This window comes from Apteryx rowi, unplaced genomic scaffold (assembly GCF_003343035.1).
Source record: "Apteryx rowi isolate R43461 unplaced genomic scaffold, aptRow1 scaffold_16, whole genome shotgun sequence".
In the NCBI taxonomy this organism is placed as follows: domain Eukaryota; kingdom Metazoa; phylum Chordata; class Aves; order Apterygiformes; family Apterygidae; genus Apteryx; species Apteryx rowi.
The window spans coordinates 1827035-1843551 of NW_020447863.1; the positions used below are offsets into that span (position 1 = coordinate 1827035).

At 43.4% G+C, this 16517-nt stretch overlaps 1 protein-coding gene across 1 annotated transcript in view; it reads left to right on the forward strand.

Annotated features, from left to right (window-relative positions):
• BRINP1 (BMP/retinoic acid inducible neural specific 1) overlaps positions 1 to 14800 on the forward strand; it is an 89904-nt gene extending 75104 nt beyond the window's left edge. The window contains exons 6-8 of the mRNA XM_026059769.1: positions 874 to 1110; positions 6536 to 6758; positions 13577 to 14800. Coding sequence (XP_025915554.1) covers positions 874 to 1110; positions 6536 to 6758; positions 13577 to 14717 — 1601 coding nt within the window. The 3' untranslated portion in view covers positions 14718 to 14800. The remainder of the gene's footprint in view (positions 1 to 873; positions 1111 to 6535; positions 6759 to 13576) is intronic.
• The last annotated feature ends 1717 nt before the right edge of the window (positions 14801 to 16517 follow it).

Genomic DNA, 16517 nt, shown 5'->3' on the forward strand with positions numbered 1-16517 from the left:
TGGGGGCTGGAGGAGGACAGTACTGCAAAATATGTGTGCTACATACAGGGCAAACACCTAAACTRTTATCATATTCTCCGGTACCTGAGCACGCATACACCTACGCTAATGCCTATACGGACAGATGGATACACAAACACTCACTATGGAGAGAGATCGGGATAGACCTCTTGGCTAATGTAAATCTTTAGAGCACCACTGAAATCATTGGCACTGAATCCATTTGCACTTTTATAGCACTTGGCAAATAGCCTTCCTAGCAGGGAATGAGCTAAAAAGACTCAGGTACCCAACTCCTGTATTTATTCCGTGGGAATTGGGCACTTAACTCTGCAAGACACTTTTATAAATACTTCCCCATATTATTTGTCTTTCTCCTGTCTTTCTTTCATCTTGTTTTCTCTTTCAGGGGATAGTTTCTTTGTTTCTGTAGTACCAAAACTGTTTAGTCTCTCTCAAAACAGGTCTGAACAGCACAATGCTCATCACTGACCTAGCACTTGCTTGCAAAGTATAAAAAATCCCACCTGGGAATAATGGAGACTTTGCACCCATATGCTTTACACTGCAGTGGGATCCAGGACTGGGATAAAGTGGGGACGCTGGGAGCCAGGGAGACGGAAGTTACTTATCACCCTTCTCTCATATAGCAGACAGGCTCTGATCTCAGCTAATCCATTTTTCTGTATTGGAAGCTTACAATTTGTATCCTAGCTTCCTTACTCATGACCGTTCCAGGAGAAATCTCCCAGCGGCTTCAATTCTCACCACTTTCCCAAGCTCTTAATGAAACAGGTTCTGAAAAAACAGAACAGCCACCGGAAATGCCTTTTTTTCCCTTTTTAACATCCTTGCCTCTTGTTTCTATGCCAGGTCTCCAGCTCATCTTTCCTCAGTATTTACAAGAGAAGTTTGTCCAGTCTGCCTTGAGTTACATCATGTGCAATGGAGAGGGGGAATACATCTGTCGGAACAGCCAGTGCGGCTGTCAGTGTGCTGAGGAATTCCCGCAGTGCAACTGTCCCATCACCGACATCCAGATCATGGAGTACACGCTAGCAAACATGGCCAAGTCCTGGACAGAAGCCTATAAGGATCTGGAGAATTCAGGTAACCAAGCAAAGCAAATTTCCCTACTGATTTCTTTCAAACAAAACATGACTGTTTATACCCATTAAGAACGCTTTTTTTACCCCCAATATAATCTTATGGTATTCATAAAAATTGGAGTATATTGAGCCAAGAATGTGATCTAGGATAGTTGTTTTTTCTGCATACATGTACATACAAACACACACACCCACACACACACACACACACACGTAATTCTATGTGTAAGGAGATACCTTACATGGAAAAATTTGTTTGATTAAAAATCTGATTTTTCATACCAAACCAGCTCAGAATGTCTCTTTAATAGTCCTACAGGGAAACTTCCACAATATGAATGATGCAGAAATTGCTTTTCAGATTTGCATGAATGATTTATTCTGCTTTGGTGAAAGGCAATTCACAGAGAGAGAGCACAGGCCAGATGACACCTCATTTGAGACAGAGATGAGAAGGGGAAGTGACTTCTCTTTTCTACAGTGCTGATGTCTGTTGGTACGAACATTTCTCTTCTGCCTCTGACTTCTCCCAGTGTAACACTGGGTGTTTTAGTGGCGTTTGTTCCACTTTGATGCCAGTAATGCCCATAGTAGGTGCGTTGTAATGCTCATGCAACACACACTTTCAAGGGTTTGAGATACAATTGCATCTTTTCCTTTAGCAAGAGGTCTAAAGTCATCTACCTACCCAGAAGCCACAGGGGCACTAAACAGAACTTAATCAAAAACTTGTCCATGCCCTGACTCTGACCTCTTAGTGTTAGCCAGCTCCTTTCCAACACGTTTTCTTTAATTATTGTTGTCAAAATTGTCCAGGTCTCCATGTTAGGAAAGAAGACTACGAGGAAAGGAACAGTTAGCTCTATTCAAGACCTTGAAGAAACTGCTTCTTTGGAAGTCTTCCCAGCAGAATTTTCTTTCCTTATGTTGAAGATCACCCTAAGCTCTTTAATGGTTGAAATGAGGTGGCCTGTGACGTTCCCTCAAAGGSCTGTTGAGGACTGCTCCGTACTTCAATATGCGGACCCTGCTGGTGTTTCTGCCATTGTGCAGATTTTTATGTCTAGATCACACTGTCAGCCTGGTGCTTGGTGAGCCAAGTCAGAGTAGTAGTTAATGGCACAAGGCAGGTGACAATCTTGACAAGGGCTACAAAACACATATTATGGAGAATCATGGGCCTTGGGGACTTCTAGCAGTAGCTAACTAGCTGAAGAGGTCAATGGATTTGTTGGGTGTTTCCACAGGGTCACAGAGGTCTGGGATGGGTACTCCAACGCACACCAGAAATGTGGATTTTGGAAGCCTCTGCTAGCACAGTACTGCACAGATTAGGATCACTGGCAGTGCCTGTCAGCCCAGCTCTGACACTAGTTATGCTTTACTAGTAATTAGCTTTGGCAGGGGAATCTCACACAAGCTGCTCAAGAGCCACATGTTGGCCACCACTCACCAAACCCCTTTACATTTCCAGGAGCTCTAAACCAGACACTTAGAAGGTGAGAACCCTGTGGTGGAAAAAGAATTCCAGTCCCACAGTGATTATTTTACTGTTATACTGGGCACTTGTTGCATTTGACCTAGGCAAAAACAGTGGTAGATGATAGTTATATCCAGTCTCACTTCCCTTGAGATTTCAACAGTGGAGGGAGTTTTTCATATGCCATTTTAAAATGACACATTGCAGTGCAATTCTCTGCTGTGCTGTGGCCATATTCCACCCAGGGCTGGAGGCTTTTCAGGAATAGATGGAGTGATTATCTTTATGTTGAAAGCTGTTGCATCTCATTCATCACTTTGTTACATGATGCATGAACCTATCCTTTGAGACGAAAGTTGCTAGGAAAGATGACTATAGTATTAGTATTTTGCTTCTTTGTTTTAATAAGTATTCAAGATGACTGAATGATTTTCTTCATAATGAGCAACAAAAAATAAACCTCTAATGACATCTGAAAGCCTTTCCAATAAAATGAGGCGAAAGGCACAAGCGCTGTGAAATACCCTTTGTGCAGGAAGTCACTAATAGCCTAAAAGATCTATATTCTGCTTCTGATCTGTGTTGAATTCCTATGTTAACTTGAGAAAAACATGCAGGGGCAAATCAAAAGTTGGTGTGATTTGGGATAGCATCTTCAAAGTCAAGCAGGCTGCAGTGAACTGGTGCTGTTTTAGATCAGCTCAGGAGCTCTCTCTTAGTCCTTCTGTGCTTCATTGCTTCTGTGTAAATTGAGAACAATAACACTGCCCTATTCTGTCTTGGCATTTTACTACAGCTGGCCAAAAAAATCTGTATCAGAAACGTGACTCTGGATTTTAAAATGACCTTTTGATTAAAAGTCATGTGTGTGGGAGGGTTTTTTTCAGTACTAATATTTTCTGATGGAAATGTGATTTTTTTTTTTTTTAACTGAAGACAAGCACTGGAAAAATGAAAGTTTCATCTCCAAAACAGAGATATTTGACTTGGCTGTTTCACCATGGTGCCACCACTCTTCTCCAGGGGCTGGGCTCCTCAGCCCACCGTGCTGAGTCATTGCCATGGGACTCTCTCCCATGAGGGACCTAGTGACTCAGCAAAAAGAGGCATCACAGAGCATCCTGGGAGATGTAGTCCTAGCCATCATCAGCATTTGCTGTGCAGATAGATAAAATAACAACAAATGCTAACAGATCTATTAGTTAACTGGAAGCTGTCTGGGTCAAGGATGAGCTATTCCTAGAAAGGTACAAGGCTTAGCACAGTGCAACTGCAATCTTGGTTGAGGCCTTCAGAGATTGGTAAAATATAAATAAATAACGAAGAAACTGCTCATTTGGGAAAGTCTTTTTTCTTATGTTTTGCCCTTTTTTAAAACAACCCCATTCAGCTGTTATTTTGCCAGATTTCTTTGCTCATTTGTTTTCCCCCCAACGTTGCACTGCAGTATCAAAATGTGCACACTGCACTGAAATTTCTCCCTTACCCGTCTCTATGAAAAATGTAGCACATTCATCATCGGAAGGAAAAGAGCTTGGTCTTTTGCACAAACAGGCTTTTGAGGAAATTGATTTATAAGGGGCGGGAAGCAAATGCAAAGCTTTTACTGCTGAAAGGTACCAGAAGTAATCAGCATGGTCAACAGAAGCAATTATACATGATGATAGTTTCAGAGGACCACTGAACGGGAGAGAATCATTTTGGGGGAGGAGAAGGGCACTGAAAGCAATATTATAAATAAAGTGAAAACCTGAGAGATGATTGAAAAAAAAGTCCCCGTTATCTTTGGGGAAGATATGAGACAAGCAGATGTCCCATGGATCTTGATAAGTGCAATAATGATAATTATTTTTATTAGGTGCTCAGTTGCACTGTGGTGATGAGTAAGACATGAACCTCCATTTACCCATCCATATAATGATCTTACTAATGCGTACATAAGTATGAACTGTAGATCGTTGAACAACAGGAAACATTTCATGCAAATATATATAACCATATGAATTCAGGTATATGAACTTTGTACCATAGGTTCCAAATTATCTCTTTTAGTTTCCTCCAACTTTTCTATACTATAGATCTTTTATTTTCTTTTTAGAAGATATCCACCTTTTAAAGTCCTCTTTTGCTTCTGAAAATGGGATGCAGAAAAAATAAAAAGAAAATGAGAGAGGGAAGAAAAATAACACAGATAAAGAAAAAGAATGGCTGCATTTCTCCTTGTGCAATTTGTGTTTTTTAATGGGGGGTACTGGAGTCCAAGCTCCTAGTTGAAGCAGGACTATCACCAACACTAGATCAGGTCAGCCCTCATTTTGTCCAGCAGTCTAAAATGAGAAATTCCTTGACCTCTCTGCAGCTCTCTGTTCCAGTGCTGCATTACCCCTAAGTAAAGCAGATTTTCAATACAGAACTTCCACTTCTCAAGCTGCAATTTGTGTCTATTTCCCCTTGTTATATCTCGAATAAGAGCAGCTTTTCTCTTTCATACTTGTAACTACCTTTCTAGCAATTGTGGGCTCTAATTRGATTGCCCCTTGCCCTCCCCTTCACCAGATTAAACAAGCCCAGCTCCTTCCACCTGCCCTTGTAGGACATGTGCTCTGGGCCGGTGACCAGCCTGGTGGCCCTCAGCTGTGTCTTCCCCAGGTTCTCAACACCCACATTTTATTTGGTGGGGGCCTAAAACTGAACAGAGCAATCTAGGTGCAGCCTCCATAGTGCCAAGAAAAGGGGGATACTAACTTCCCTCAAACTGCTGGACTACCTCCTCCTAATTTAGCCCAGTATGCAATTTGGCTTATTTGCAATGAGAATGCAGTGTTGCCCACAGTAACCCCCAGGACCTTTTCAGCAGGGCTGCTCTTCAGCCAGTTGTTTCCAAACATGTACTGATGCATGGGATTTTTCTTCCCTGGTGCAAGCTTTGATCTTCCCTTTTTTTGCACTTTGAGGTTTCTGTTGGCCCACTCCTCAAATTTCTCAAGGTCCCAGTGTATCAAACATAGTTTTCTGGTATCAAAAATTGGGTTATTTTCTACTGAGAAAGGTGGAACCACCTGCCTTTTCCTTATGAAGATGTCCCAGCCTGGTAATCAGAGTCTAAGCAAACTAATCTTGGTTAGGACAAAAGGGATGGTCATAAACAGAAATGGTACCAGATTTTCTATTCTGTCACACACACACACACACAAAGAAAAACCCTACATAGTGCTTTTTCATTCACAAACAAAATCAAATGGAAATCAAGTGATCACAAAACAACATTTAACACCACATTTATGGATCAATTAGATTTTTTCCTTTTGCTAAAATTGATACATTTTATTCTGATTTTAGACCTGAAAGCCATTTTATTTTATGTTCATTGTTACATAAAGCAACTCATTTAACTTCAAATGAAGAATCAGAATGTTCTTTTTAAAAAATGAGAAAGCAGGACATTTTAACACAATCCAAAACCTTCCTTTGGGGATTTTCTTAAGCTTTTTGCTCTTTTTTATTTTCTTTTTAATGACACAGCCACAATCATTTGACTTCAACAACAAATGGCATTTTAGTAGCAGCTGAAAAACAATTTAAATAAGAACTCTTTAACAGACAATAATTACAATTCCCTCTCTTTTTATTCATAACCCCTGAACTGTAATCCCAAGCTCCAAGGAATTTGTTCTCTTTTTGTCTCCACCCTGTACACATTAACCATATTGTTTCACCCTAATATTCTTCAGGTTTCATTTCCCATATGGGAGCAGTAACAGACATGGAATTAGGGGGCTTTCCGGGGGAGAATGACAGACCAGTAAGTTAATGGACATCAGCTTCCTTTAACAGGGCACTGATGGCCTTGTACCTCATTGCTATTCCTCCATTCTGCTAATGAAAAGCTTTGCAACTTCATTATAGTTCGGATCACTCTCTTCCTCCACATGCTTGTGTGTTCCAGATGAGTTTAAATCCTTCATGAAAAGGCTACCTAGCAACCACTTCCTGACCATTGGGAGCATCCACCAGCACTGGGGAAATGACTGGGATCTTCAGAACCGCTACAAGCTCCTGCAGAGCTCCCTGGAAGCCCAGCGCCAGAAGATCCAGCGCACTGCCCGCAAACTCTTTGGCCTCAGTGTCCGGTGTCGGCACAACCCTAACCACCAGCTGCCTAGAGAAAGGTACCTTCATCCATCATTGGGGATAGTGTGGTATGATGGGTGACTGATGGGGCACAGCCTGGGCTTGAACGTAAACCCTCCTCACAGCCAAAGTGTTTGGCTTTAGGACGTGCTAACATGGAGGTTTGGGGACAAATGGTAAAGTCTGGGAGAGGGTTGAGAATGCTGGAGATTTAGGTAGCCTTTATCATGGACTCAAGCACAGCCACATCTCTCCTGCTCGGTCATACCTACCCAGGCGAAGGGCACCCACATATCCCATAGCGCCCTGCAAGGACGTTACAGGGCTGAAGTCAGACAACCAAGCTGACTAAGCTCCTTTTTGGAAGGTCTTGCATCACATATAATAGTCAAGCTTTAAGCATCTATTTACAGTTAAAGTGGAAATATAAAACACAAGATACTTCAACTCATTTCTGGGTTGTGCTTCAAGAAGTAGCCTTGGTTTCACTTGGACAAGACCTTCTCTCTTCTACAAAATGCAGCGTGAACCTGCAAACCTGCACTGACCAATCCTAGCAATGTTATTACAGATGGAGAGAGCAGGTTTTCCATAACAGCTAAAGTAACTATTGATATCCAAGTCACCTCCTGCTGACTCCTCACAGCCCTGTCCTGCAGCTGGTTTTAGGTCTGTTTCCAATCGTTTTTGGAGACCTGCATCTGTGGATTTTAATGAACATTTTTTGATGTTTCTTTCTGCATTGTCTGAAACCAAGTGACGCTCAAAATCTTGGAAAAAAACGAGTCCAAGTACCTCCTCTTCCATGCTTTGCTGGGAAAAGTCTGGCCAGGTTAACATTTGTAGAGGAACTGCTTTTTCACCCCCTTTATTAGCTCAATATTCAGACTCAAGAGAGAATTAACTGACCGACTGGTGTCTCCTGTTATCATCCTGTCCACTGGACACTAAGTAGGCTGAGCTTCCATTTAGCTACTGTGCAGCTCAGGAAACTCTTCCAGGGCTTAAAATCTCTTTAATTACCAAGTATTTTCATGTTGCTGGACAAAGATTTGATGGAGTTACTAGGGATGAGGAGAAATATATATTAAGTTTAAGAGATTATGAAAGAAAGTCTTCGGAGAACTTCCTAAAATTGGCCCATTCCTGCCAATTGGCCAAGCTGCTAAAAACAAGCCAACTGGTGGAGGAGCCACAAGCAGGTCCAGACATTATTTTGAGTTGTGCCACAACAACAACAAAGTGAAGCAGCAGCTAACAGATATCCAGCCAACCATGTTGCTGCAAAGCTTTCAGATAAATATGTCTTTAGCGTTTCTCTTCTATTTAAAAAAGTCAACCAGGCAGAAAAGGAGTCTCCAACTAATACTATAAAATCTGGGGGAAGGAGGACGAAATGGATGATGGCAGCTGTTTTAACTGACTGATGTGCTTGATTTGTTTAAGTCAACACCACCAGGCATATTATCATTTCTTCTCTTATTTGTCATTCTGCATTTGTAGCTAGTCAGGGGAGGGGCTCAGTAGACAGATACGTAGCAGAAAAGGTATGCATTTCATCGTTCTTTTCACAGGGCTTGGAAATACTCTAATTTTCTAATTGTTACTGTACAAAACGACAGACGCTTATCAGGCATGCCAGTGGCTTTGAAAGGATGGAAAGGTTCTATTAAGAGCAAGCCTCTCTCTCTTTAATACACATAATAGTAAGCCTACATTATATATTCAAAAGCAATGTAAAAAAGAGAGAAATAGGACTGCTGTTGATTGCCCTCAGGGAAAGAAAGAGGTGGTGTTTCTAAAGGAAAGAAAGAATAAGGATTTTGGTAATTAGGATGATTCTGCATGACCTTTTGCAAGAGTCAAGAAAGAAATATATATATAGATCTATTATTTAAAATAGATTTGCTCTGCACTGCTTTTGCTTAAAAGCACCTCTTTGCAGGCAAGTTTGTTGGTTTAAAAAGAAACCACTCCTTAGTTGTTAAAACTTCGCTGTTGAATGAGCACCTATAGTCATATTTTCAAGCTCTGGATATAAAATATAAATAACACCCAAAGGAGGGGAGGGGGAGGGGAATCTTTCTGGGCTCCAACCTTATTGTCATTAGTTAGAGAACATATCTCACAGCTTCGGGGAATGAAAATTGCAGTGCGTACTTCACTGCTCCACACAGAAAGCCCAAAGGTGCCTCCACAGCAGCTAGTGTTGGTTAAAAAGTAAGAGGTGAGCTTGCAAAGGAAAAGTTGTGAAATCCCTACGTCTTTTCTTGAACTTTTWAAAAAAAAGTATCTGTTCTGCTAGTTGGCTTTTTTTTTCCCCCTCCCTCTTTTTAAATCAGCTCAGGTACCATCTATAGCAAAAATACATCTTTGTTTTTGGGGGACACCCATCAGCCTCTTCCTCTCCCCAGATCTGATTAGCCCTGAGGGATCACAATTCAGAAGGAAGGAAAATTATTCATAAATCCAAAACACCCTTCTGTATGGCTTAACCTCCTCTTCTGGTTCAGTGCTGGAATCTCAGCACTGTCCTGCGAAACATTTTTGTCACAACAGATGCCTTTCGAAATGGGGAAACAGCTCTGCATTAATACTGGGCTCCAAGTTCCTGGCATTGCCAAGGGATCATATGTGTCCTGCGAGCAACAAGAAACTAATGCAACTTAGCTCTCACTCATAGCCCTGACTGAACATCATTTTTTTCACTGTAGTTTGGATTACCAAATTTTAAAGTTGAATGCCAAACTGCTTGACAGAGACCTTTGAAGGCATAGTTTTCCTTCTTTTATTACACCTGCTCTACTACCTTATACTTTGAAATGGCAGGGGTAGCAAACATTAGGGAAAATAACCTTTGTAATGATATTTGTCCTTTAAGAATCACATTAGAAGTTCTGCAATAGGGTCTGACTTCCACGGGAAGTCGGGAGGGGGAAAGAAGAGAAAATAATGTCTCCTTAAYGAAAAGAAAATAATGAAAATTAAAATCAATGACTTTGCTACTAACTTACAGCTTTTAAACAGTGGCTCGTTCTAGCTTCCTTCTGCCCTGACTTCTCTTGGTTATATTCACATAACTCTGAGCCATCGAGGGTGTGTGTTTTAAGAAGTTACCTCCTGTCAGCTGAAGCGCAGTAACTGGTCCTGCATATATTCTTATCCTGTCCCAGTTGCAAGATAAAATGGGTAATTTATACCACTCTTCCTCTCTCTCACTTAATCACACTTCCCATTGTCATGTTTGTAGCCAATACCCAGCTCTGCCCTCGATTCTGCATTTTCATTTAATTACGTCCTTTATTGCTGCCATCAGCAGATGGTAGGTAGCCTTCTTTTTTTCATTTTTGTCCTACTTGTGCCTTTGTTGAATGCTACCAGACACACACGCTCACACACATACATGAAAAACCCCTCTTTATCTTGATCTCCTCCCATCCTTCCTCCACAAAGTTGATCTGGGGAACAGGAAAATTACTAGTTTCAATTGCAAGATCTTAGCTGCGACTTCTTTCTTGTTTTGCTCTGCCAACTGTTAGGATAAGACAAGGAGGGAAGGATAGCAAGATTGTTTTATTTCTAAGACAGAGCACACCAGCTGGACTAGGATATGGTGATCTGACTCTAATTTTTTGGAGTCTCCTGCTGTACAGCCTATCCAAGTAACTCCTTCTGTGCTGATTTATTTCTGTTTGTCTTCTTTTCATGGTGGTCCTTAATACTTCCGTATTGTAGTGATTTATTAGCATCATATATTGCAGGGCCAGATGCAGCTGCAATGCGGACAGATGAGGAAAGATCGGGTCTGCACAACCACTACTGAATTCAGAGCCCATACAGGGCAGGGACTGCAGTTGCAGCCACCCTCCTGGGATAGCTGCACCTATACAAATAAGTATTCACGTAGATCAAGTTTTGCCATGGGTAACAAGGTTCCAGACCCTGGCAGTCCTTGTCCCACGAACTCAGCGGCATCACCAACATGTAAAACTTGTTTCAGAGAGCACAGCATGAAGCCAGCACTACACAAATATATTGGGAATCCTTCTGTGCATCAGCAAGTGCATATGGAAATCGGGAGAGTCACATTCACTTGCACACAGCTGGAATTGAGATCTGTATACGGCAGTTGTTCAGTGTGTGTTTGACTGTCATTTGTATATGCAGCTGTACATGGCTATTTACAGCCACAGTAAAGTAGTGGCAGTATGTGCACACAGGCACACCACTGACATTGCTGAATACCTAATCAAACCCATCTCAGAAACCACCTTGCGGCCTAGTACAATCATGTCCACCTCACCCAGAAGCCCAGTCCCACACAGGGCAACAAATGTAACCTTGGAAAAAGCTGGGGGAATCAGGGAAACATCATCCTTACCTTACGGAGAGGGGCTGGGATGCAGAGAGGGCACGTCCTTGAGCTGGACCTTTACCTTCTGTCTGCAGTCCCAGCCTGCTGCCTCGGGGCCCTTCCTTTTCTTGGTGTCAGTGGGCTTTCCCCCTGCCCTTGCTGTGGTAGAAATTATAGTGTAGGTGGGAGCTAGGAACACATCTTGGAGCTGCAGTGGCTGTTCCCTTCAAGGCAACCTCTGATTTTGCACTGTTGTCACCAATCCACATCATGGAAAAAGGCAGCATGCAGGAACCTTGTGCTTCACTTAAGCATCCCCTGCCTCCCACTAAACCTACGCAGTCAGTATGTGTATAGCCAAGGGCTTGCTTTGGTTTTACTTCACTCTGCACCTGCTTGTCTTCCCTCAGCTTTGTGCTTAGATTAGTAGCAGAGAGTCCAGCCTTCTTTTAAAGAAGGCCCCAGGGGAATCAAGGTGGGCTCACAGCACTCTTGGGAGGGTTAAAACTGGAATTTGGGTGCCTTGCTGAATTCAAGCCCAGTGGGCTGGCTTTCCAAACAGGAGTTGCAAGGCTTCACATGGGCTAAAAGATAATTTTACTGCAGAAGAAGCAAGCAGAAATTCACCTGCAAGCAAAAGGCAAACTCAGTCCCCAGAGGCTGGTTTTGAAAGTGCTCCTTGCTGTCAGCAACCCGTTTTACAGTCACACTGAGTTGTCCCCTCCCCTCTGAAGCAGGGCTGTCCTAGAAACCAGGAGATGTCCTGTGCACTCTTCCTAGGGACCAGGCTGGGCTGTCACCAGCTCGCTCTACAGCAGCTATTTATAGAGGCTGGTGCCTTGTTCCCAAGCTCCTCAGCCTCCCTCTGTCTTTTCCACTTGCAGGAGAGCTCCTGTTAGCTGCGAATAGGAGACAGAGACCCTGGCAGCTCTGTACCACTGGAGGAACAGCAAATTGTCCCTTCACAAATCCAAGGCTTCACAGTTTTCCTACTAAATCACTTCTTTTTTCATCACTCTGTCCTTCTCAGTTTTTTTCCTTTCACTCAATTTCTTTCTCTTCCTTCCTCTGTGCTTTCTCTTTTCTTTCCTGCCAGTGCTCTGTATCCTGCTCATTGCTGTTGTTTTAGTTTTCCCCCTTTCTCCATCCCTGTTCCTCCTGTCCACTGTATTTCTCACTTTTCCCTTTACCTGCATATTATCCTTCTTTCTTCTTCTATCCTTTCTGCTTCTGCTCCTTGATTATTTCTTTGCTTCTAGCTCTTTCCTCTGTTTTATACTCTCATCCTTCTACTCGCTCCCTCCCCCTAATCATCTTGCTGTTCTTTGCTGCTGTATCAGTTAATGCCTTCTTTGATACAGCCTACAGCTTAATGATTATTCGGAGGTCAGGCTATGCAGGTGCCATGAATTTCACTAATCCAGCTCTGAGAGCCTCTGTCCATAATCACTCCTCCCGTTCTACAGGGACTGAATCCTAATTTGTCATTAGCCAGTCCTCTCACTGCAGTGTTACGAAGAACTTTTTGCCCAGAGGAGACAATGAAGTATTCATTAGCTGGGGGGGAAAGGCGGAGGGGAGGGAGCGAGGCGGCTGAACAAGGCGTTCTGGTGAAGACTGCTGAGAAAGGAATCGCTGTGCTGAGATTTCCCGAGGGGTAGGGAAAGGGGGGGGGGGCGCAGAAGTGCAATGTGGCAAGGGGGTTATACAAAATCCGAACGTGGGTTATGGTGTCATTCATTAGGGGTTGTTTCAGGGCTGCAGAAGGTGGAGGTGATGGCACTGAAATAGCAATTATGGGAGTGGTGGGGCCTGGGAATGGGCAAGTGTGGTTGCTTGTTAAGGGGAGAGGCTGTAAGGGAAGGTTAATTAACAGCAGTTGTTTTAAAGGACAAGCCATCTGAGCAGCTTCATCTCTGTGCACCCTGGCTTCTATGGTCTTTTCTGCTTTTATTGCTCTCTGCACCATGAGCAGAGGCTACTACTGGTTTTGCCCCAATCCACTTCAAAGTCTGTTTTTGGTTAGTGGAGGGATTGTCAATGACACAGAGAGGAGCTGCTGCCTAGCCTCAGCCTAGGAGTTGTGCTGACGTGTAATATCTGATGGCACTTCAGCCTCTGGCATGGCTTTGTCAGCTCCGTTCCCTGCTCTGTTCCCATGGCTGAACTTTCTCCCTGCCACACTGATGGGACCCTTGGCAGGAGGCTGGGCTAGTCTCAACTCTTAGAGTAGTGTGAAGAGAGAGAATTGAGATGATCAATCCCTACCTCATTGTTATTTCTTAGAGGGTTTTTATTCTCCACTGAAGGAGTAAACAGCAGATGTAAAATAAACTCTAGAAGTAGACTGGAACAGCTCACAGATGCCAGCAGCAGAGCATGAATGTTCTGAGAACTTTGCCTCAGATATATCCCCGAAAACACTGTTGCCCTAATATGATGCCAACATTGAAGAATCTGTGAGGCTACGTGATGCTAATACTTTCCTCTCTCCACTTGCAGGACAATACAGGAATGGCTTACCCGGGTCCAGTCCCTTCTCTACTGCAATGAGAATGGGTTCTGGGGGACCTTTCTGGAAAGCCAACGGAGCTGCGTATGCCATGGTGGCACCAGCCTGTGCCAGCGCCCCATCCCCTGCATCATCGGGGGCAACAACAGCTGTGCCATGTGCAGCCTTGCCAACATTTCTCTCTGCGGCTCATGCAACAAGGGCTATAAGCTTTACCGGGGTCGTTGCGAGCCTCAAAACGTAGACTCAGAGCGGAGTGAGCAGTTCATCAGCTTTGAAACGGACTTGGACTTCCAGGACCTAGAGCTGAAGTACCTGCTGCAGAAAATGGACTCTCGCCTGTATGTGCATACTACCTTCATCAGCAACGAGATCCGCTTGGACACCTTCTTTGACCCCAGGTGGCGCAAACGCATGTCCCTCACCTTGAAGAGCAACAAGAACCGGATGGACTTCATCCATATGGTGATCGGGATCTCCATGCGAATCTGCCAGATGCGCAACAGCAGCCTGGACCCTATGTTCTTTGTCTATGTCAACCCATTCAGCGGGAGTCACTCTGAGGGCTGGAACATGCCCTTTGGGGAGTATGGCTACCCGCGCTGGGAGAAAGTCCGCCTCCAAAACAGCCAGTGCTACAACTGGACCCTGCTATTGGGCAACCGGTGGAAAACCTTTTTCGAGACCGTCCACATCTACCTACGGAGCCGGACTCGGCTGCCTTCCCTGCTGCGTAACGAGACTGGCCAAGGGCCCGTGGACCTTTCTGATCCCACCAAGCGTCAGTTCTACATCAAGATCTCGGATGTGCAGGTGTATGGCTACAGCCTGCGTTTTAATGCTGACCTACTGCGCAGTGCTGTGCAGCAGGTCAACCAATCGTACACGCAAGGCGGGCAGTTCTATTCTTCCTCCTCCGTCATGCTCTTGCTGCTGGATATTCGGGACCGAATCAATAGACTGGCGCCTCCCGTGGCCCCGGGGAAGCCCCAGCTGGATCTGTTCTCTTGTATGCTCAAGCACCGCCTGAAACTCACCAACAGCGAGATCATCCGTGTGAACCATGCTCTAGACCTGTACAACACTGAGATCCTCAAACAGTCGGACCAGATGACAGCCAAACTCTGCTAACCCGGACTTTTCAGTGGACACATTGGTGACTGATTCTTTTGCTGTAAAAAAATAAAAGAGAAAAAAAAGAGAAAAAATTAAAAAGAAAGAAAGAAAAGGGGGAAGAAAGAAAAGAAAGGGGAAAAACAAATTTGTAAAATGTAATTAATATACGAAAGAGAAAAAAAGAGGAAATTCTTCATTTGTTGAAAACTAAACCCGTTCTAGCAGCTGTATAAAACTGTCAGGCATGTTTGTTATTTCTATAATCCATCATAAAAGGGTAACACCTTACTCTCTCTTGACCTTGAGGGTGTTGCTTGCTAGGCCTCAGGGGTAGCAGAAGTAAATAAAGGGAGGAGCAGAGAGAGGGGCAAATTTCTGTACTGAACTGTAAAGATTTCTGCTATGCAGGTGCCAAGACAAAGAAACAAACAAAAAAATCAAAGCAAACAAAAAAGTTATATGTAAATGTAACAGAACTGCCATTATTCCTAGTGGGAGTAAATGGTCAAAGATAAAAGATATTTCTTCTGTTGAGATTTATGCCAGCTTTATGTTGAGTTATTCACCCAGCCTGTGCCGAGCTTTGCTGGAGGAGAGAAAGTGATGGCAGTCCTTTGAGAATAAAATGTACGCCTTATCAGCAAGAAGACACATAAGAGGTAGAGGGAGGGTGCAGATGGGAGGTTTCTCCACTTTGGGGTTTCCATCTCAGAAGGCTTTTCACCAGAGGTAGAGCCTCAGCTCTTACTGAAGAGTGGGACACATCAAGTCCCCATGGCAGGGGTGCAGCCCTGGGGGCAAGTTCTCTCAGCAATTTTGGCTCCATTTAATGCCTGGCATCAGATTGCCACTGCCTTCAGCAATGCAATTTAACCCCTTAAGGATCAGTGCCTGTAAATCCTCGAGTCACTTCTCTTTAAGGTGTCTTAAGTGGAGTCCCCAAAACCGAGACAACCAAAATCATCTGCCACTTTGGAAAATCTAGACTTAAAAGCAAACCTTTGTTTTCAGTTCAAGGGTCTCCAATAACACTGAAAAAGCCTCCTCACCACAAAAACCAAAGCACAATGCAAGAAAACACATGCCCAAGGAAAGCTGGAGAGTTGAAGGGTACACGTGTCATTTTAGCTCTTTAAAAAAGGAAAAATCTGTGTTGCTATTTTGTTTCCTTGGCTGTGAATAATATCCCTGTTTCATTTGCAAATTCTTTGTCCACAAAGAAAATACAGATAACAGATGAGTAAATTTTATCAAAACAACTGCAAGATTAGCAAAAGGGGAAAAAAGGCAAAATAACCAAATCTACCGTGAATTTAGAAGCCAAATTAAAATGGGTTATCAAAAAATTATCTAACATTTTGAAGTGTGTGTGTGTGTGTGTGTGTGTGGCTTTAAAAATTATATATATATATGATGGAGTGTATAAATGTAGGATCAGCTGAGCTGGATGATAAAGCCTGAACAGTGGGTGGAGAGGACTGGGGTGTTTCTCTCCATTTCACTTTGTTTTAGTTAAGGTCCTTTGTGAAAATTGCTAGTGCTACTAGAATTTCTCCCCTCCAAAAAGGGAGAAATAAATATTTCATCCTACCCACTTCCAGAGCTGGAGGAATATCCTGGGGAAAGTCAGGTCTGAGCAGGAGGGATGGCCCTGACTCAAAGCCCAAGGTCCAGATCTGGCTTGAGTTTTAACACGTTGGCTTGATAGTCTCATACAAGTTCTGATGTCTCTTGTTTAGAGACTTTGGCTCAGCTTCTGAGAATAACATCAGTTCTTTCGGAAAGAGATACATGTATTGTGGTATTATTCATGTG